This window comes from Paramormyrops kingsleyae, chromosome 13, assembly GCF_048594095.1.
Source record: "Paramormyrops kingsleyae isolate MSU_618 chromosome 13, PKINGS_0.4, whole genome shotgun sequence".
NCBI classification, from domain to species: Eukaryota; Metazoa; Chordata; class Actinopteri; order Osteoglossiformes; family Mormyridae; genus Paramormyrops; species Paramormyrops kingsleyae.
Genome location: NC_132809.1, coordinates 15,484,402 through 15,507,717, shown reverse-complemented (window position 1 = coordinate 15,507,717; position 23,316 = coordinate 15,484,402). Strand labels below are relative to the sequence as shown.

Sequence of the window (23,316 nt, the reverse complement as noted above, 5' to 3'; positions counted from 1 at the left end):
CCTGTCGTGTGAAATTCGGAAGCGGGCCTCCTGAGATCTTACTGAGATGGGGCACTACTGCAGAAAGGGGGTGTCCTTTCGCTAATGAAATAAATAAATATTTGTTAAGATTAAGACATTCAAATATACGAAGTTTTAATGAGACTTTTAAGAGTCAAAACAGATTTACTTGTTTGTTTATTTGTTTGGAATTCATGCGAACCACATTTCCCGGCACCTATATTCTACCTAAAATTTCGCTTATATGTAACTACAAGTTAACTATGTTTTTTAATGTGTGCATGTGATAACACGTTCATGAAGTTATGACTTTATCTGTGTTTTTTGTTATGAGGAAAAATGGTATTGGACTGGAATCACCCATCCTGCTTAAAAACGAACTGCGACACGTTTTATACTAAAGGTGCATCATATAGCAAGTTATGTCAGGCGTTTACTGCCAGTGCTGGGCAGGTTGAAATCTGCGGCAGGTTTTAACCATCTTTTGTAAGTAGGAGACATTGCGTTGCAGAACGAAGTTGCGCTAATGTAAGCAGACTGAATGTCATGCTTGCGTTGCGTTGCATCAATAGCTCTACTGACAACAGTACTGACGTGGTACACAGTGTATGCGCATGGAATTATTTTGAAACAGGTGAAATTTATGCATCAGCTCACAGAAACTTAATTCGGGTTCCAAACCGCCCTATAAACATTATCTGCAACTGTGGATCATAAACAGCGGCGGTTATATAGTGCATGATGTGTTTAGAACGGAGGTCTCTGTTATGATGAGCTGCACAAGGGTGAGTGTGATGTGTGTTGCAGCAGAGTTACAGAGCTGCCTCAATTCTTTCATCAGAGCTCCATCATCTAAAGGGTTTTCCGTAGTGCAGTTAGCCTACATCATATGCATTTAAAACCACGAAACCAAGAGCTAAACTTTAATTAAAATATGCTGCATAAATCAAAAATGCGTAACCTGATCAATACATAGATTAACTAATCTTTGGTCAGTTATGACAAATATTAATTGATCAAATAAGCGTTTTTCATTGACATAAGCGATCGCACGTCATTCGATGGGGTCAAGCTCTGCAACCTCGCACAAAATCACAAACTTTTCTTGCATCGCAGCTGGGGCTGTGAGTTTCAAGCAGTGAGGGAGTGACAATGCTGAGTGAGAAGATTGTTTCACTGAAAAGAAACAGAATGGGACTCCAGGCTCCAGAATACCTGAGTATGAGTACAGGGTGTTTTAGAAGAGTGATATCACAAGAGTGATATCACCATAAAAAGGGGGGAAAAATCTATTTCTAATTTAATTCACTATTACACTGAAAAATCAATGTCTGACTAAGGCTGTATTCTCAATCCTGTCTGGTGAAATTCCATTATATAAGTTTACATAAGTATATTATATAAGAATATGATATAGATTATATAAACCAGTAATGTGACACAGTAAATGATTACGTCTGTATTCAAATCTGAAAGGCAATAAATCTTTACAACCATAAGATTTATGAGCAAAATCATTGAGCAAATGTGCCAGATTCCCGAAGTTTGTGTAATCTCTGTGGGTGTTTGGCATCCATTTTAGCGGCTTATGGTAAAATCAAAGACACATGTTACAGATGCGGCGTTCGGCTCAGTGCCTCACTTTCAGAGCCTCGTCCCCCATTCCTGCCCGCTGCTGTGGTTTCATTGTAACATCAGCCGGCGCTCTGACCTCATTTGCATGTTGCCACAAACTTCCAACCAGGACAGTTTAGCGCCCTTTGGGCTCCCCAGTCTAAGCCCCGCCCACATTGCATAGCTGCCCACTCGTGTCTCCCAGTGCATCGAGCACAGCTGTTCATTGGCTGGCATTCCCTCTGCGGCGCCTTGATAGCTACCCAGTGCACATGCTGACCACCCACCCACACTGCACAGTCACATCTCAGGGGACCCCCCCCCCCCCACTATAGCTAATGGATACTCATTAGAATTCACAAAGGACTTACAACAGCAACAGCGTCCAAGGGTGTGATAAACATATAAGTCACTATGGAAATGTTTACAACTATCGTTGAGGCTGATTTATAGCATAAATTTAAACTACTTTTGAAATCATAGTATGCATAACTTTCACTTTAGCGACTTTTCTGACTTAAATTTTACACATTTCAAGAGGCATATGAATCACTTTACACATTTCAAGTTCACAACATATACAATTTATACAAAGAGAATGGGTCCTTTTGTTGTAGCACAGGTTAGCTTGCAGGATGAAGTTTAAGGCTACATTTTAAATTGGCTTAATGAAAATAAACTGTAACAGAAACTGAGCAGCTGGCAAGGGCACCTGTAAGGCTTGAGATGCTGGATCTAACTCAGCTGACTGTCCTTCACAGCTCTCACAACTTGCAGACACACACACGCACACACACACACACGCACACACACACACACACACACACGCACACACACACACACACACGCACGCGCAGCTTCCTGACCACATGCGTCTGTGATAATGGCTTCCACTGTGCTGGCTTTGTGACTCCTACAGGAATCCGCTCGTGGGACATCAGCCTCGCTTCCTGTGACCTGGACCAGCACTTGCAGCTCTTTGTGACACGGCATTCTGCCCAGTTCTCCGCGGAGGTCAGAGGTGAGTCGCCCTGGCTTTCAATCCATCGGCTGTGGAGCACAAACTGACAGAAATGTGTCCTTAAATTGCATCATCTTCGATGTGGCGCCATATGCTGGCAGCCTTGTGTGAAAACACAGGAGGCAGTGAGGATTCCTGCCTGAGCACTGGATACCATACAGTGCATTAGATCAGATTATGTGGACTCAAAGGTATCTTGCCTGGTAAAGGATGTTTACGGCCGCAGCTGAGTGACATCTGGGATGTGGTACTAGCATGAAGTGAGACCATGTTTTGGGCAACAATGGCCTCAGAGAACATTCTTGGATGTTCGTGGGTCTGCTTCAGTCTTCTGTCCCGTCTCAGTGATCAGAGCAGATGGCAGCCCACGGTTGCTAATGATAAGTACCACGAGAGCCACAAAATTACAGCACTCCATTTAAAAAGACCTTGGTGCATAAAGAGTAATAAGCAAAATAACATCTGAGTGGGGGGTGCAGGTGTACGCAACGTCAGATCTCAGCTGTTTTGTCTCCAGCAGTCTGCAGCCAGGACTTGTGAAGGACATAATGTTAGAAGATCAGATTGCATTGACTTGGGGCTCTGGCGCCCCCCCAGTCCCATGGCTTCTCAGATTGCGTCACCTCTTTGGCCGCATGTCACATCGGTGGTACAGCCCCACAGAATGGGCCTGCATGATTAGGTTGTGTAGCAGAGTGCAATCATACCCCAGAACCAATAGCAAGAAATCTTTATAAAAAAAATAGTCTAAAAACAAGTCTTTGTTAATCGAAGAAAAGTGAATGTGAGTTACTGTGCGTAACCAACAAAGCACAGGGGGTGCAGCTACAGTACATGTTTATCTCGGGCAGTGACTCACCTCTGACACATCCTCTCAAAGAGCTTTCGCTGCTGTACTCTCCTCGCTCTGGCTCTTAATATCTAAATCATAGAATGTAGCTGGAAAGGAGGTTTCAAGAAGAGCGAGAGTGAACTGGAGAGAAGGATAAGAGGCTTGAGGAGCTGCGCTGCTGAGTAGAACCGTATGGGGAGGAGTTTGACATTTGCAGGCCCGACACGGCACCAGCACAGAACCAATCACAAGTGAACATTTCAGCATCTGACTGCTGAGGTCACCGGCAGATTTTTATCATCAAGGGCAAAATCTCCCTGTTTTTCACAGCCTAATGTTGGCAGGTATGGCTGAGATGCAGGATCAGGGTTTGCACACAGTGAAGCCCTCTATGTGTATTGACCTCCCCCAGCTCTGAACAACATGTTCCTGATGGTGCCCCCAGAGGCTGAGAAAGGTACAGCAGCCCAGACAGTCTCCAAGCCAACATACTGTTTCCCATCTTCACAAGCCACCTCTGTTATGACACTTTTTCAGATTAAGAACAAAACACTAATTTAAAAATCTGATCATTTATTTGTAGCTTGTGTTGCCTACGTACTAATATTGCAAATTGCAGCAGTAATTGAAATAGGTATTGTTATGCAAATATATATTTTTTGGTAGTTTCTGTCTTTGAATGTACCAGCTTGATATATTTTGGAAAGATTTTGAAGTTTTTAAGATTGTAGTTTATGGAATTTTGAAGGTACTTTGGTGTGCCTGGTTTTGCTGGGAGAAGACTAGGTATGGGTGTGTTTCAGACCTGCACAGAACCAAGGGAAATGGGCAGTATCATGCTGGTGAAATGGACAGTCCAGCAGAGGAATGTTGTTTGGTGGCTCACACTGTCCTCTGCAGACCAAAAAGTCTAACAGCATCCCTTAATCCACTGTAGATATATGTCGTCAGTGATGAGGAAATCCATTCATACTCAATGGTGGATGTAGAAAAGTGATATTGAGTGAGTTTTTTCAGATTATCTGGAATTACATCCAATGTCAGTAAACCCGTTGGAACACATACATGAATCTGTACCACAGTCTTGCCTGAATGCTAACAGCTGGTCATTGAGGTGCCCTGGTTTTTGTATACAGTTGTCAAGTTTCACACAAATTTGGGATTAGTCACTGCCACACATAGATTTGGGATTAGTCCTGCTTTGTGTACATTTTGGGATTAGTTAGTGCCATATTGGTTTGGAATTTGTTATTGCCTTCCATAACTTTGGGATTAGTCGCTGTTTTGGGACTCAGATTTGGGATTAGCTGGTGTTGGTCATACATTTGGAATTTCATGTGATATACTCTTGTGTATTGCTTATGCATTTCTTCAATGCGACCACACAAATTGGAAGGGTTTTCAAAAGATAATTTTTACTTATTCTCTTTTTATTGAAAACTTTTTTGCCAGTGTTGCATTTTTCATCCAGTCAGTAACCTCAAGGTCAGTGTTAAGATGTAATTGAGGTGCTGTTTCAGAGGTTCTGTGTTGCTTTCCCTATATTGCCCTCTAATGATGCTCAGAATTGCATTTTACTCTATTCAGGTCCATTTCAAATGAGGTGAAATTAAGTCTTAAGAATTTCCATTTTCATTCTGATAAAACTACTGGATACAAACATTTGGTCTGTGAAAGTATTTGTGATTAGCTGACACACTCGTCCAAAGTGATGTACATCTGAGAATCAGAGAGCAGAGTCTCTGGAGTAACTGGGGTTAAGGAGCCCCAGTGTGAATCCATCTGCCAGCCATGGAACTTGAAATGGCATATGAATGAATTTCCAGTCGCGGTTACAGAGTCCTAACAACTGAACGTTAAGTTAAAAAAAGAGTGTTATGCACAATTTCAGTAACATAGCAACATAATGAGCTGAAATGTGAACGGTATTCATACGTGTCGCTCCTCTGGACCTTAACATTTGGCCTCTCATCTGACCGAATGGCTTGTTTTCTTCTTTTATGATTTTTTTCCTCCTTCAGAAGTGGAAGGATGAATATTGTCGCTTCGTGTTTTATGAAGAATGCTCAGGCACGCTACAAAGCTGCAGTTCCTGGACATAATTCACAATGAATCTAAGACCAATTTAATTCTTAAACCAGCTGAACTGGGTACATTTCCTACCTCTAGCTGGGTTGATTGTAATGTGACTGCGTAGCGGAAGTACCAGCTGCCTCCATCACCCCCCTCCCCCCCCGGCTTTCACGCCATATCCATTCCCATCACCACCCCAGAATCTGTGATTCTTATGCTTTGTTCCATTTGAACTCGGATGTTTGAAATTCAAGTTCCTTCTCAGGAATTTCAACTGGAATGCCCCAGGAAGTCGGAATTCTGACTCGGAAAATCGGAGGAACCTCTGCAACCCCGACCTCAGAATTCAAGATGGCTGCTCCCTTCATCAACAGAAGGGGAAGCTGTAGTTATATACTGTGTATTAGCACTTATGTCTTATTTGAGTTTCATTACATCAGTCGTACACACAGTACTGTCCAACCGCTATCGGTGGACATGTTGCTGTGGTGTTTGTATGCGCAAAATACTGTCTAATGCATTTTTATCAACTGGTATTGCTAACAATGGCTAACAACGAATCCGGCTAGGACTGGTGTTGCTAAATGGCTTTCCGACTTGTGCTGGAACGTGGTTCACTCGGGTATGACATCATTCCCAACACCAACTTAAGCCCCCAGCTCCAAGGTAAATAGAATGCAGCATTAACCTCCTGCCACAAACTCAATTAAACCCGCCCCCTCCCCTACCGCTAACCAGTGAAGTAAAACTCTCCTTCCTTCCATTTTGCACAGCCTGTGCTGTGTGTCTCAGAGAGGCTCTCTGAACAGGCCCGATTTCACCATGACCAAACACCATAAGCACGTCACTGCCAGCCTCTGCCTCACAGGCGGGATGTAAACAGGCTTTGTTTGCTGTGAAAGTTACTCATAACTGACGATTCGGTGAATTATTCACAGTTTGATACACTGCCTTTGGAAGCTGATCTAACAGACAAATCTGTTTATTTCAAGCCGCAAGCACTTTCTCCCTAAACACATTAGCACCATGCAGAAATCCTGCAAAGTACATCTCAAGCTCTCTAAACACTCAGGCTTTGGCCAAGTGTGATGTTAAGACCTGCCCCTCACATGGTTCACAGACCCTTTCCTATTGGCTACCAAGGTACACAGAATGCATCAGGTGAACAATATCCGAACAGCAGCTTTAGTGAAATAGCATCGTCAGTCACTTAGCATAGTCTGGCTGAGCGACTCCTACCACTGTCTTCTGTGCTTTTGTGAAACCTTGGTATAAACACACAAACACATAAACACACAAGCCTTTATTAATAATTTGCTTTGCCGATGATTTCATGAAGTGTTTTCCAGTTTACACAGCTGAACATTCCTCAGAACAGGACAATCAGCCCCCCCAGAAAGAAGAAAAAAATCCACAGGGACCTAAACTAGAAACTTTCATGGCATCAACATCCATATTATCTGCTTGATTCTGTCCTGCAACCGGGGGCAACACAAGGTTATTACAGGGGCCCTAAAAAATCTGGAACACAATTTGATTGGTCTGGGTTGGGGGCCCAAAATGATATGATTTGGGGGCCCAGCTTTTTTAGTGACACCCCCCTGCTGGCAGCTAATAGAATCAGGCAAAGGACAATCAACTAATCAAGCTTGTTTGTCCAGTTCAGCCAAACTGTTGAGAAATAGCACAACAGATTGATACATGTGTTAATGAATATGCCAGTTTTCCAGTTCTATTGTGAGTTCTTTAACATGTAGATTAGGGGTCTCCAACTCTGATCCTGGAGAGCTTCTGTCCAGTAGGTTTTCTGTCCTACCTGGCTTCTGACAAGCCACACCTGTTCTCAGGTAAATATGAGTTTTTTTTTCAATATCAACTGGAACCTGGTCAAGGATGTTAACTGCAGTTTACATAGCATCAGCATACACATATATGTCAACTGGAATTTAGAAATTCAGCCCTTCTTCATTATTAAACTACATGTATTTAAGTGGGAAAATGGATTGAAGTATCATATGGTAAATGACTATTAGCAAATACGAGACATGGGCGGATGGGACGAACTAGGCAGCACAGCACCCTCTGGTGCGTGACATCCGCAAGTGAGTCTCCCTCTTCGTTCCCGCTGCCCATGTGTCGGAAAACAGCTGATAACTTTAAAAAGCTCATTCACGAAGCTTCCAGCAATGAGAAGATCAGTGTCAGAATAAGACAAGATTAGAGGCTTAGAGGTCTGGGATGAACCTTCTACCACATTGGATGTAACTGAATAAATGCTATTATACAATGATATTGTAAAACGTGCTGGGAGACATTTTTAATAGCCTCAAATTGTAAATGATATACGGTTTCAGTGATGTCACAGTGCGTGACATCTGGGTGAAAGTATTCGAATATATTATAGGGTTGCTCACTGTCCAATCAGTGACATCATTTGTGTTGCTTTTGCTGCGGTAAAGGTCATTCCTATGGTAACTGGAGAATGTGACAGAAGGTCACCTTCTAACGAGCACGTAGCTGGTACCCATCAGACAGACAGCGTTCAGCCGGAAGTAGACGCATTAATTGTGCCGGTCATTCTTTGTTGCCTGGGCCTATGCCAGCAGTGTGACAGTGAACCACACACGAGGAAGGGAGAAGAATCGACAATCTGCATCCTTTTGGCATGGAACGGCAGGAGAAGCTCCCTCACTGTGGGGCAGGGCTTCACATTATTCCATGCTATCTCTGTTAGATTTCGCTTTGGCTGGGAGGTGGAGAGGTTTGGGTTCAGAGATGAGAGGAACCACCTGGCCTTGAAGGTCTGGGGTGCAGTACCACCGCCCACTACAGCCCGGGCTTTGCCGCACTAACGAAAGCCCCTGACCGCAGTTCTAGTCGGGTGGATACTGAGAAGTAAACCGGCCATCATCAACTGTAATGATGTGGCCATTTCTTCCGGGGGGGATGTCCAAATCTGGAGACTGGAAAACAATAAGCTTTCATGACCATCATTCAGTTTTACTGATAATGTTAGTAACCTGAGATCTTATTTTAATGCCCTTACAAACGAATCTTAATTAAGTGATACTGGAACAAAAAAAAATGTATTTCATATTATTTGACACATTTTTGTCATAATAATGGATAATAATTCTATGTTCTGACTGGAACCGGTGCACGCAGCTGCATGTGATCTGAGCAGTGGCTACATTAGGTAGGTAGGTCAGTTACATGCATTATTGAGGTTTATTAATAATTGAGAGTGTGGTATTGATCCTGGTCCCTGCACTGTGTGTGAAAGTGCCTGCGTGAGTGTAATGCAAACGGCCCCTGCTCTGTGTGTCAGCTCAGTGTGAAAGAGCCGCACATCCACTGGATTTGCAGTGTTTGTGGGAATAAAGAAGAGGGAGGGCGAGGCACACAAAGCAATGTCCTTTGTTTTTTTACCTTAATAAACTTTTCCAAAATGGGGGAAGTGCCAAAGCTCCCCCCACCCCCAAGACCCTCCTCTTTCAAAATAACGCGCAGGTCTGGGAATTTTAGGCCTCAGTGGGATGCAGCCGGAATCTGCACTGGAGGTGTCTTCATGAGCAGGGCTGTCCTGTGAGAGAGCTGGGGGAGCAGAGGGACAGTACAGGATGGAGAACGAGGGTTTGCAGTGTCAGAGTTGGGGGCGGGGGGGCCGCTGGCTGGGTTCATTAATGGGTTTAAGGTTAGAGGTCAGGGGCCAGCTGAGACCCCACGGGGCTGAGCAGGCGCCCTGGGAAACACGATACTCTCCCTTCAGCCAAGTCACGTGACCAGAGTCACCTGCTGTTTGGGAGTGAGACATGACAAAATAGCTGGGATGTTTTCAAATGCATGAGAGGGGTGGATCTGTCTAGGAGGAATGGGCGTGGTGGCATGTGTTTACAGCCCGAAGCACAGTCCAGCCAGATGTGGAGCAGAAGTAGTTCTAATGGATCTTTGATGACACACTGTAAAGAAACAGATACTTAAAACCTTCCTGGCTTCTCGTCATGTTGATCGGTCGAGCCTCGAAACGTGTAACCTTTCTTCAAAACCCGAGTCTTTGTTGTATAGCTTAGGCCAAGGATTTGAGCATCTGCCTTGTCATCTGGCTGACTGGAGATTCCATAATTAGCATCACTTCACTGTGGGAGGGCTCACCGAGGTCAACCAAGGGTTTTTAGGTTCCAGCTACTGATCGGCAGACGGTTCCTCCAATCAGAGCGAGCTCCTCCACTTGGTGCAGTGTCGTGGCCAACAGGCTGGAAAGGTGGAGCACTGGAGGAGCGTGCAAGCTGTCTCTGAGGTGTCCAGGAAGCAGCTCGGGCAAAGGAACAAAGATAGTCCAAGACAGCACCAGGGGGTATAAATCTGACAATGTTTAAGTGAGTAATACACTTCGAAAGACATACTATTAGTACTAGTAGGAGAAACAAACGCAAATATTGGGCTTCGTCTTTGGAGTGAAAATGACCTAAGCCTGGTGAATAAAGACAAGAATACTTTCAATTCTGAGTTTGAACTGTTAAAGCAGTTGTGGTTATTTTAAAACCGACATGTAAATTCCTGTATTATTGTAATAGTCACCCTTATACATTAGTCTCTGTAATAGTACTTCACTGCCAAACAAAACATTAAAATATGTAACTTGCTATTTGGTAAGATGCTATTTTGACGTGTGGCCCCGCCCCACAGCTGCTGGGACAGTGACAACTGGTCACAAAGCCCCGGACAGCCTCTCCATTTTTGCCGTGCCTTATCCTCGACACACCCACTATGAATCTGAATCATCATTGGGCAGAAAACATCCGACATCTACTTCACAGGATGAATAGCAGAGCGACGCTGGGAGATGCCTGTCTGCGGCTCTTTCCTAAAAATACGCCATTTTTCATCTGAGAGTACCCCTGCGTGGAAGTATGATGTCACTTCACTTCCTTTATAAAAAAAGGAGGAAGTGACCAGGAAGTGAAAAAGCGTCTCATTGGTCGTGTACATATTTACCACAGTACAGAAATGTTTACTGTGCAGTATATAAGCATATTAATCTACCCGGGGGGGACCTCATGACAGCAGGATGTACATTAGAGTGGCGGACACTGTTCAGTGGTTGTGTGAGACGTGGCACGTACCGCAGATCCAAGTAGATATTTGTAAAGATCAGGTGGGTTCCAATGCGAATCAGCATCTCCCCCTTATCAGTTAAAGCTGCGTGTCGTGCAGCTTGGATCGTCTGTGGAGTATTTCAGTTCTCATTTCCTCATTTTGGGCTTGAAGGGCTCTATCAGTTTGAGACTGGCCTTCATATAGTACCAAAGTCTCACTATTAAATCTCCATCAGGGGATGGAGAAGGTGCCAATGTGGCTTTAGCAGATACGAGAACAAAACTCTCATTTGTCACATTCACATTTATACTGTCATTTCTGATTCATCCTATCCAATCATTTTAGCAATAATTTTGACCTCATTCAAAATTTGCTATGCTTATATGTTATATATGAGAAATGAGATTCTGGTGTGTTTGCCTATAAGATACCAATTAATACACTGAATTTTTTAACTAATAGTGTTGATGTTAATATTCCATCGCAGTGATTCACTGTCAGGTCGACACATTTGCTAAAACATTTATTCTTTGGGCTTGCATGAGAACAGATTACTTACTGTCGATAGCACTAGAATTACAGCATAAGGGGCTGATTTCTTCACCTCTGTCCTGCATTCTATAATCAGTTAAATTTTCCAATGAGTAAATATCGATGGACATAGCAAATACGTATATTGACTGACATAAAGATATAATTCGGGATTCGATCGTTTTCGAGTGGTACAAATGTTAGTATAGATGGGCAGAATATGTCCCAGGAAGTCACTCCTTCAGACTGTCCGATCTGTGCTGAAAACGGGCGTACGGTTTGTATGCTTGGCTATATTAACCAAATAAATGTATTTGGTTTCTCAGAATCTGTTTCTGTCTTCTACATTGGCAAGGTTTCGAGAAAACAGGGGTGAATGAGTCTTTACATACGAGCCTGATGGGGTTAACAGGCGCAGAGCGCTAGCGCGGCCCCGCCCCGGACCGCAACTGGAATTCGGCTGCAAACGGCGCTTCGTCGCGGCGCTGCCTGCGCATCCCGGTCTGTCCGTCCGATCATCCGGGGCTGCGACCTTCCGGGGCCCCGCCCTCCCCCGGCGAGAGGCTGACGCGATCCGAGCATCTCACGGGTCTCTCCCAGCTTCCGACTGCGCGTTGGAAAGGCGCTTCGCCATCAGTAACGGTACGTACCGATGCACCGCAGGCTAGCTGAAGCCGCTCCGCGCTGCAATCATGACCGCCGGCAAAGTCGATTACATGTCCCTGTCAGCGCTGCTGCATCCCTTGTTGTGATGAATTATGTGCGTTTTGCCGTTTCTTCTGCAGTTTTGAAGATTAGCGTGATAGCAGGTGTAACGTCATCCTTGGCTTTTTGCGCAATTTCTATTAGGGACATATTAAATATAGTTTACCGTGGTCGTATTATATATTGACAAATTTTTTTATTGACATGTGTTGTTTTGGTGCTTTTAGTAAAAGATGCGATTCGTTTTGGGCTTAAACGGGGAGACTAGTGAGTTGCATTATTGTGCAACTATTAATCAAATAATCAGACAGCTAGTCGAGTCTATCTGATGCCGACCAAGATTCGGTTGAAACTTAGACTGCTAGTTTTAAATTTTGATTTAAATGAACCAGATTAAGGCTGTAATGAGTGATGCTGTTGTGGAGTAAAAGCGTCAGACAGGGTTACGTATACGGAAAAGCGAGTGCATGTAACCTTTATGGCGACAGTACTCACCAGCTGGATATAAGGACGTGATCCCGACAGGGTGGCAAAGGAAACACATCTCGCCCGCAATATTGGGTATCAGTCAGTTATATGACGCCTTTTGTGCGAAAGGGTCCCTTCCACTATACCCAGGGGGCACTTAGATTAGGATGGGGCACATGACCTCATTTTAAATATGTGCTTTCCATGCAGTCCCAGTGAGGGAACTGACAAGCTAAGCTTGCATAAATCACTGTATTGATCAGTCATGTCCGCAGGCATATAAAATGTGGATAATGTTATCAGGTAGCTGAGATTTCTGTCGGGTGAGATTTGCTTGGGGTGTTTGGCATTTTATGAGGTACTGCTTTATTCTCTTGCCTGTAATCAATTTGTGTAGTGCTGGCTTTGTATGGGAGATATAATATTATTAATAAAACACTGTATACCGTATAAAAACTCTGGTTCTGTATGAATAGGCCTTCTGTTTTCTAACAATATATAAGCTTTGTGATAGTCCAGTAAACCTATTTGCTGTTTAAGTTTCTGATCAGCAGTGCTTTACTTGAACGATATTCTGTAAGCAAGAAAAGAATCATGTTATAATGTGCTTTGAATGTCATAAAACATAAAAGGAGGGTCATCACTTCGCCTTGGTTAATGTTTTTCCTATAAAATGAAAAAAAAAATGTAGAGCCGATTGTCAGCTGCAGATCGAATTCGACTCCCAATAACAGGAAATGCACACGCATGCATGCACATACACACACGCACACACACACGCATACGCACACACATGCACGTATGCGCACCGACGTGCGCGCACACACACACACACACGCATACACACACACATGCGCGTATGCACACAGACGTGCTCGCGCGCACACACACACACATACACACACACACACACACGTACCTGCACACATGCACATATGCACACACATTGCTGTGCATTTTGGAAATGTGGGAATTACTGGCATGTTATAATCACTGCTGTCGCTGTACCAAACATCTCTAAAAATAGGAATTTCAGCTGTTATGAGCTGCCTACAATAGGTCAATAAAGCATCACAGATATGCTAATACCCCCCTCAAATATCCTTAGAACCATTTTCTCCCCACTGGAAGGCCATGCTTGAGATTTGCATCTTTTAAATCCACTTGGGATTCCGACACGGCAGCACAACCTTGGCGAGGTGCGCAGATATGGAGTGTGCGTAGTGGGAGGTGTCCTTTCCGGGGTTTGCTGGTGCCTTTGTGAAAGACGGTCACCCTGACACACCGTGGGTGGGGATCTTCATCTGGGGGAGGTACTAGAGTCAGAATGTAATAGATGGAGAATCAAGGGATTGTGGGTAGGAGGCCTGGGGTTTGACAGATCTAGGCAGATACATCAAGCCATTAGCATGGAGGAATTCTGCATCGCATGACATGCATCACATGATAAGATTAAATGCATAATATCATAACAATGCTTACCATACAAAACCCATTAATCACAGGGTTACAGTTATTGATTGGCTGCATGTAGAGGGGTGCAGCTGACACCGTGCTGTTCCTCTTCTGTGGTCACTCATCTCCACAAAGCAATGAGGTCATCTGCGAGCTCTAGAATCTGTCTGCATAGTGTGTAGTCTAAGCTGACTGTTCAGGCGAGAACACTTGTGTGGAGCAGGTGTGTCCCCTCCGCAGTAATAAACCTGACACCGTAACATGTGCATATTCTGCATGGCTTAGATTATTTGGACAAGCCTGATTTTCCAGTGTGATGTCTTTTACTGCACTTGAATTAATTGAGCCAGTATTTCAAACAGCCAGTAAGTGTATAACAGGGCTGACACGAGCTACCTGACCCCCCCCCCCCCCGTAAAGCCACACCCCCACACTGGACACTTTCATCCTAGTCCAAAGGCAGCAACTAGGCCTTGTGGTCCTTTTTCACTTTGTCATCATTTTGACAATATTATTATTAATATTACACTGCACATTTTAACGAATGCTTCCTGCTTGCATTATGCTACATAAGCAAGATTGGAAGGCAATATATTTTTAGTGATTCTTGTGACATCATGTGTAGCTTGCGCATTAAAAGCTACTCTAAATTTGACTTTACCTTCAATGCATCTGATTGCACCTGCGTTTCTTTATGCATTCATTTATTGATAAATAAATGCTGATTTCTAAAGGCTACTCTCTGCATCTGCATGGATCTTTCAACTGACAGTTTTTTAATTGTTTGGTACTGTTATTTATAATTTGCAGACAACCCCCCCCCCCCCCCCCCGCCAGTCAGAGGTTTTACCTCTGACCTAAATATATCCCGGTTTTGCACTTCTGACACTCTGATGGATGGTCATTGATTAAGCGACGGCTCCACGCTTCTAAATGAGCTGCATCTTTCCCATTAAATGAGCTCAGCTGACCACTGGGGATGGATTGCTGATGGAGCCCGAGCCTGCGGGCTGCGCAGCTCACTGCTTTCAGACATGTAACGTGAGAATGGGCAGGCCTGCTCCAGGCGTCAGCAGTCTGGCCTTAGGCCTGCCTGCTGTCTCTGAGCCACACCCAGAGGCAAGAGCAAGTACTCCATGAAAATGTTTGGCTGTATCCATCATATCAAACCTGCAATTCTTAATCATCTGCTCTACTGCCAATTCACATACTGACATATTTCCAGCTGCCAACTACAGTTTGTGATGTGTAGCAGTAAAACACATTGTTTTAGGGGGCACAAATAATGTACTATTATGCTACTTCTTATGTATCAATTAACCACAAAGTAAGTCTTAGTTACATACCGATCTCATATTTATTCATCATTAATGGATTGTAACATCTTTTATCTCAAGCAGTTGCTATATTTGTTACTATATCTAATTCTGTAAACCTTTGAATAAATTAGTCCTTCACTACTGAAGGAATCGCTGAAGGAACAAATAATGAATAGCATGCGACATACTGATCTCATGTTAATTCATCATTAATCAACTGTGACGCATCTTTTATCACCAGCAGTTGCTATATTTGTTACTATATCTGTTAATTCTGTAAATCTTTTTGAACTACTGAAGGAACAAGTCATAAATAACATGTGAAATACTGATCTCATGTTTGTTAATAATGAATCTTGATGCATCTTTTATCTCCAGTAGGTACTATATTTGTTCATGATTTGTGCTTACGTAGTAACTGAGTTATTACTAAGTATTTGTGCATCGTCATGAAAGGTGTTACTGTAAAACTTAATCCTCCCTAACTGATCATAACAGATAGAGGATCCAGCAGCATCACCATGGCGACTGGTCCCATCTGACCGCAGTTCCCCTGGGCTGCTTTAGGGCCCCCCAGCAGCAAAGCTCTGAGTTCATTACCGGCTCAGACGGCAGCCTGCTCCTCCGGCGTAATGACGGCACTGCAGTTAAATGGTTCTGTGGCCTATTCATAGCCTGGCTCCTTGACTCTTCTCCTCCCGTGAATATTCATTGGCAGCTGCACACAGGTCTGACTTACTGTCCTGTTTGGGTTTTATCCAGTTCAGTCGCAGCTCCTTCTCCCTCTTGAGATTAACAACAAAGTGTCATCAGCCTCTGTGTTCTAGATTTGGGGCATCAAACTGGACCCTAATTCAGGAGCTTTGCAATTAAATATCTCGGTAACACTTTCTATGAACGCAATGTGCATATGGATCTATATGAACACATTTACCACACATATTAATGCATTTATAAAGCATTTTAAACATGGCTATAAATATGTAAAAAATGGCACAATCTCGGGTTGGCACCTGCCCAGGGTTGGTTCCCGCCTGCGCCCGTTGTTCCCGGGATAAGCTCCCAGCCCCCGCCACCCCAGTGGGAATTAAGCTGTTACGATAATGGATGGATGGATGGCATATCACATTATAGCCATGTGTATTGTGCATTATGAATGCTTTATAAAGTTCTCATCTATAATACACTATAGATACCTTCTTAATGCAGGTAGTCCGTATAAGAATTAAGGATGCTGTGTACTGCATTACAAAGGTATCTATAGTGCATTATGAAGTATTATAATCAACACTACAGTATGATGCCTTACGTCTGTCAAAAGATGATGCTGTAATGCTTTATTAATTCTTATACCAACCATTATATTGCATTATGAAGGTATAATGCATTTTAAATGACAGCTTTAAGTAAAGTGTTACCACTGTCTCTTCAAGTAAAGAGTCGGCATGTATCTCCATATGTACACTGGCAATTCCAACTGGGCCAGCAAGGAGCCAGAGATGGCCAGGTCCCAGCAGAGACAGCACCCTTAGGCGTGACCTCAATTAGCAGTGAAGCTTGATGGAGATTAGAAGCGGAAGCTTATGGTCCTTCCCAGCTCATATGACCTGGATTACAGGAGGAAAAAAAACTGGGACGCTATCTTTGTGAGAAGGAATGAAGCTGAGAAATTTCTGCAGCAGAGGAAAGTGTGGAAATACCACAGGATCTGTAGCATTGTGTCTGATTGATCTCAGAACTATATCTAACTGTATAACATGGGAAGGAAACTATTCTGTAATATTCTTATTAGATATATAATGATAATATTACTGATCAGTTAATTAATCATCCCATCTATGGATTTAGTTAATTGGTAATTTATTGGACTATTAATTGGAGTAAAATTATTAATAGTAGAATTAGATTATTATACCACAAAGCCTCGTGTGCAGTGTCAGCCCTGCAAGCAGTGCTGCTCACGTTCTCTATTGTTGCTGTATCAAAACAAGTGAAATGCTGTCAGAGCAAGACATGTATATAACAGGACTGCCAACTCTCACACATCTGGCGTGACACTCACACTTTCAGACTCTCATGCTCACGCAAGAAATCTTACGGCAAATCTATATTATTCCATTATAAACCTAAAATTAGCAGCATCAAAAGCTTTGGGGTAGTTGTTGCAAACCCTACAGGCTATTTACAAGTTAATAAAACTGTTACATACATCTAAATGTCTGTGCAGACTTGCCTCGAAATGAATATCTCATTCCAGCCAGCTGACCAAAGTGGGCATACCTGATATAAAATGTTTAAACTTTGTTTCCTTTATATCTTAGTAGTGTAAATATGTCTGTTTTAGAAATATTAATGCCTTTTATAAAACTTTGGGCCCTGATTTGCATCAGGCACAAAGTGGCATGAAGCAAACGTCTTTGCTAGCAAGAACCCGATGCAGTTGTTATTTTCCGGTCCGACGCCCATGGCATTTAAATGGCAAATGTACTTGCGCCCAAGTGCCCATAGGTGTATCAGTCTTAAAATGAGGCTGAGTCAGGGACATTGTTGTCACATTGCTGTTTTAAGGCAGTGGGAAGTTATTGCACTTTTGAGCAGTAAAAACATGGTGGAAAGTCAATGGCGCAGTATTTCACTGTTATTTTAAGGCTGTGTTATCAAGATAGAAACATAGGTCTGCATAGGTGTGTGCACAACACGTGTACAATGCTTATTACACACACAGGGACACGCAGCAGCACAGAAATACTAAAGATTAAAAGTAAAAAGCATAGGCGGACATTTCAGGTCCAGAAAGTAAAAATCCAAACCAGGATTTTGTTTCAACCAATCAGTTGAATATACAGAGTCACAGTCACAGGGTACTCAACTGGTTGGTTGAAACAAAATCCTGGTTTGGATTTTTACTTTCAAAATACTAACGTCCTTCCAAAAATTCCAGGATAGGTTGCTGTGTAAAAATCAAATTAGGCATAGTAGCCTATTTTTCCTTTATCTGATGAAATTTTGAATGCAACTTTCTATGCATTCACGAGCATAGAAAATATCAAAAAGCATATTTCAGCAATATTTATTTAATTCTTTTCCCCGCTCCTATATATATATATATATTAGTCACTTCCTGGCCACTCCCACATTCAAAAGTGAAAATCTGTCCCGCGCTGCACTTTATTGTCGCATGTCCACGGAAATGCAGACCTCGACTTTGGTGATGGTCTGCTCACGTGCCTTCACTGTGCGCTTGTGCAGATTCCTTTCCTCTGCAGAGAAGCATTCTTTTCTTCGACCTGACAAATCTGCTGTTATATTAGCAATCCGCTAAGTTCCAAGCACACCTGCCTTTTAAAGGGAGTGGGCGATGACTCTGATTGGTTGATAGTATGTTACGCCCCAAACACACCCATGACTAATTACGAGAATTAGTAAAACCCTTTTGGACCACGCGCTGGACGCAGCAACTATTTTTCCGCGATTAAACTAGCAAAAGTGGAACCTGCCAAATGTGCTTCAGACCGGGTGCTTTAGATTGTTTAAATTGGGCCCTTTGTGTCTAATTCTAAACATCACTTTGTCCCATGTGAGGTTACTTTTCAATGAGTAATTGGGAAAAAAAATTGCAGTATGAGTGAATGGGTATGGTGGCATTCATGAAGGTACTCATTAATGCATTAATTTTTCTGCAGGGGAGGTAGTTTACTAATTAATGCAAATCCTCCAAAAATAAGAGGGTCATTAATGTATGCCTAATTAGGCAAACATGTAACTAAATCAAACTGCGGAATAAAGGTAGGGCAACATCAATGGCAGCTAATTCCCTGACTGCTGAGCTGGTGTGAAATGGGCACATGGGCAGGTGAGAATCACCCATCGCCCGGCGTCAAGTGGCATGTAATTGGCTCTTTTCATTTCATTTGTGTGACCGGGTGTTTTGGCGAGAAAATTGAGTTGTTTTACAGCTAAGTGTGCGGAGTCCAGGGCTGCCGGGTTAAGCGGCCTTCTCAGTCACGATCTCACTCCAAGCCATTCCTGTTAGCACTGGGGGGCCAAGAGGTAAATATGAATTAAACTGGAACATGCAGCCTATGGCATCAACTCTGACACAGAAATGGAGTCACACCTCGTTCAGTTTAACAGCGCCATTGATTTAATGTTGCAGCTGCTATGGAGGAGCTAGATTACTTCTAGCAGGTGCTTTAACTTCGCCGCTGTGATAGATTTCGCTGACTGGGGGGGGGTCCCTCAGTTCATTTTACCAATTGGCAGAGGGGGGGGGTGTAATCAAACCTGTAATTTAGCCACGTGCCTGAGTACAAGATGTATAGAAGCACAAACCACAAAAAGCTCTGCAGAATAATGAAATGCTAAATAAACTCCACCTTCAAGCTCAGGCAGCCCCAGTGTGTATTTTGGACAAAAGAAAACGTATATTGCATATATAAAAACAGCAAAACTCAGCCCCATTGCCCAATATATCACTTCGGTTTCTTTCTCCCAGCAAGGCAGTTAGAAAAACATATTTGCTAATTATAGGTCTATGTCTAATTTAAAAGTAAAATGTATTGTATGGCAGTTTGATAAAGCAGGCGATGTGTGGGCTTATCTGCGAGAGCAGAAGACCAAGATGGAAAAACCGGTTAAAAATGTATCATACCTTTTTATAAATATTTATAGCTGTGTTTATAATGCTTTGTCAATGCATTGTAATGTGTTATAACAGTGTTCATAAATTCTCATAGGCAAGGCGTTCACAGAAAGTGTTACCGACATATTTATCACCTTTGACACTTCCAGGTGATCTTTCCAGTCATTCTAGAAATTCTACAGGTTAGTGGGTTTGGGATGACTATGGCTTAGATAACTGGACCAAATGACAGAGCTCCCCAGGGAATACAGCACTGTAATTTCTGACAGCAACAAATCTAGTTAAGAGTGTGCTCTAACTGAATGGCACCATAGAGCTATCACCGTTTTAATGTGTGCAAAGGCACTGAAAAAACTGTAATGGTAATATTAATCTATTCAAGCTAATTCATTAATTAATTATGTAGTATTTGCTCTTTAGATGCTAAAGTTATGTTGGTATTCCATTGTGTTTTTTGGAGGTTAACTTGGAGGATATGGACCCAAGTGCTCTCAAGAAAATGGTTTGGGGTTTGTCATATGTGTGGCAACTCGTGGGATTCATCAGAACATCTAAAGGAATTGTTGCATCCATATTGGGACTGTTCTGAATCTCCAGCATTAGCCAAAATGTGGGCCAAATGGTATGTGGGGTGAGAACCAGCTGTGTGCAACAAGATACATACTGTTTGTTAATCATATAGCCCCTGCCTTATATGTAAATTTATTTTTAATGAATTGGCATGATTTTGCCTGTGACCCTGTCTCTAGAATATCTGCAAATCGCTCTCGGATAATAAGTAGTCAGCAGCTGTTTCCATTGCTGGAACATGGAAATTTTCTGGTAAAATGACACCATTTAATGTTTGAAATGTATCGGGACCTTGTCTGTTTCGCTGACTGCGAGTTCCCGTAGAAACGACCCGTCTTGTCAAAGTAACATTTTGACCATTCAGCATCCCGGACTGGACTGAAGTCATACTGTAGATTCCCTCCTCACCCAGGACTTGGCGGAGCCCTGAACTGCCAGTCCCCCTCATTACACTGCAGGGAGGCTCGTCGGCGTGTCCTTGAGATCAGATGGATGACAGAGGTCAGCTTATAAAACACCTCCACTCAGTCCCCAGGAAAGTTTGGAAAGGCATGAAAAACGAGTATATTTTAGGGTCTTTCTTTTTTCTCTGCCATTGACAGCTTTATGCTTTTAGCTTCAGGGTGTGCAAGTGTTAATAAACTCCCTGATGTTGTTTAGATATAAAGGAACCGTTCGCAAAAATGATACCAGTTCCATACTGTACCTCGATATCCCGATATGATGGAAAGCTAATACAACTCCATGGAGTTTGCCCAGAGGGAGACATGGAGTCATAACTCCACTTTAATGAGAGTGTAACCACAGGCGCAGCTGTAGGTGTCTCAGACATAAATGAGAACCTCTCAGGCTTCCTCACACTGGACAGGCACAGGTCATATGAATGAGCTTCACACATCTAACAGGCTGCACTTTCTTGTTACTCACAAAGTAAACGGCGATTCCTTCCAGTCTGGTTCAGCTACCTGCTGAGCCTGACGCTACCCAAATCACCATAGTGCTTTTGTGGTGCTCTGGTGCATTCGTAATGCTTTAGTCTTGGGAATTACCCCTACTGGGGGTAGTTAGCGAAGGCATAGTACACTACAACTCATTAACACCTCATTGTACGGCTTACATCTGCAGGCAGTACAGGCTCTGTGACTCAGATGGGCGGAGTCACAGCAAGGAAGAGTCACGGCTGGGTGCAGTGAGTCTCAGACGGCCAATGGGCCCTGGGTAAATGCAGCTACAGTTCAGGGTGGGGGGAGTCCTAGCTGGATAATTTCCCTACAGTAGATGCCCTCCCCTTTTCCCTTGTTTTTACTCTATTCCTTCACTATTATTGTAAGGTTCCCTGAAGGCTGTGGAGAGAAAGACCTGCCCCCCAAGGGCCAGACTGCTCTGATTTTTGCAGTTAAACATAGTTCACTGGCATATCATGCTTAATTTAGTTTGTCTGGTTGGGATGTGGGTGCTACCGACCTGTCAGCTGATGCCCTAGCAGCAAGCTGCTCTCCACAGGCGTGGAGGAGCTGTTTTCCGCCTGCACAGAAATGCTGCAATGCGTCTGACAGCACGGAGACTGGGTCAGTGTGACGGGGCTGGCGGCAACCGTCCCTATGGCAACAACCAATGAAAGAGCTGCGTTCTCTAGCTGGATAGAGGCGGTGCTGTTGCAGGAACTGTGTGCAGAGCTAACTGAGCTGGTGAAATCTGCAAACAAGAGATCTCTGTAAATGGCAATGGACGACCTGCTCAAATATGAGGAGCAGATGGACTTTAAGAAGACATGTTGGACAGCACCTGCTGTTGTGTTAATTTAGATGTTGCTTGGAAAGAAAACTACAGCTGCCAAGTTCTTCTGCAGAATGGACTGAATTCTGGACCTGTGTTATAGTCTTCTAAAAGCCAGCTGGGTTAAAATAAATGAAAATGACCTCATATTGGTCCAGGTAATGCCAGACACATTGATTCTCCTTTATGAACTTGTCTCTTAACTGGTGATGTGAAGAGTGAAGAGAGGGAGAGGATGCCTCTCCAGTTCACTCTCCAGGAATTTTGGCCATCAAACGGGCCATTTTGATCTCATGGCCTCCCCATGGTACAGTAGCACAGTCCTAGTAGCCATCGTAGAGGGCATGGCGTGTCCCCCACGGTGATGTCATTCCTCAGGTCCAGAGAAGACCATCAGTTTCCTCAGGCTGTGGCGGGTTAGTCACACTGGTTCGATACTCATCTGTCATTATGCACTCTCTCCCTGGACAGTGGATTTGGAACCTCACTAATCACAGAGCTTCACTGCTGTTTCTAAATAAATTATTGAAACTGATTAAAAATAACTATGTCCTCCTTTTGTAAAACGCTGTGATCTGCACATAAAATGGCCACCTTCTTAACATACATGACCCATCCTATCATAAAGAGTAAAAGGGCAAACTCTGCTTAATCTGCCCACTGTCTTCCTCCTTGTTCATTCTTCTCCATGTGGTCTTGACTATTTCAGTAACTACAGTGATCATATAGAACATATTCTGTCATCTGAGATGCAAATTGTCCTTCAAATCTTTTGTTCTCTGTGGAATTATTTCAGTCTAATCAGCTGATGGACAGTGTAGATACAAAGATCACACAAAGTAAATATCAGTACACACTCTAGACCTGGAGCTGGCTATGACACAGACTTTGCGCTGGAATTTAACCTCACGTGCTGTCATGCTGTCGTGGCATTAAAACTGAGAAAATTGAAAGCTTGTCTTCACACACCATTTAACTGATAGATGCGTTGGGAAGCACTATGGCTCATTTGGCAGCTACTTGGTCTCTTTGTACAATGCTCACATAAGCAGATGCTCCTGACACTGTGAAAACATTTTGCTGTTTTCTGAAGCTTATACAGACATAGCAGGACCCTAGCCACCCGCCGCCAAGTGGCTGGTGCAAACTCAGTGAACACAGAATCAAACCCGCGACCTTCATGTGTGTGACCATAGTACTCCTCACTAGGCCA

At 43.3% G+C, this 23,316-nt stretch overlaps 1 protein-coding gene across 3 annotated transcripts in view; it reads left to right on the top strand.

Moving 5' to 3' along the window:
* The window catches only part of LOC111836482 (microtubule-associated protein 1A-like), a 40,435-nt gene that overhangs the window by 372 nt on the left and 16,747 nt on the right, over positions 1 to 23,316 (top strand). For 2 of the 3 annotated variants that reach the window (XM_023797794.2, XM_023797793.2), the window contains exon 2: positions 2,534 to 2,635. In XM_023797794.2, coding sequence (XP_023653562.2) covers positions 2,534 to 2,635 — 102 coding nt within the window. Of the gene's footprint in view, positions 1 to 2,533; positions 2,636 to 11,627; positions 11,811 to 23,316 lie in introns of those variants that run through there. The other variant, XM_023797795.2, reaches the window with a different exon arrangement.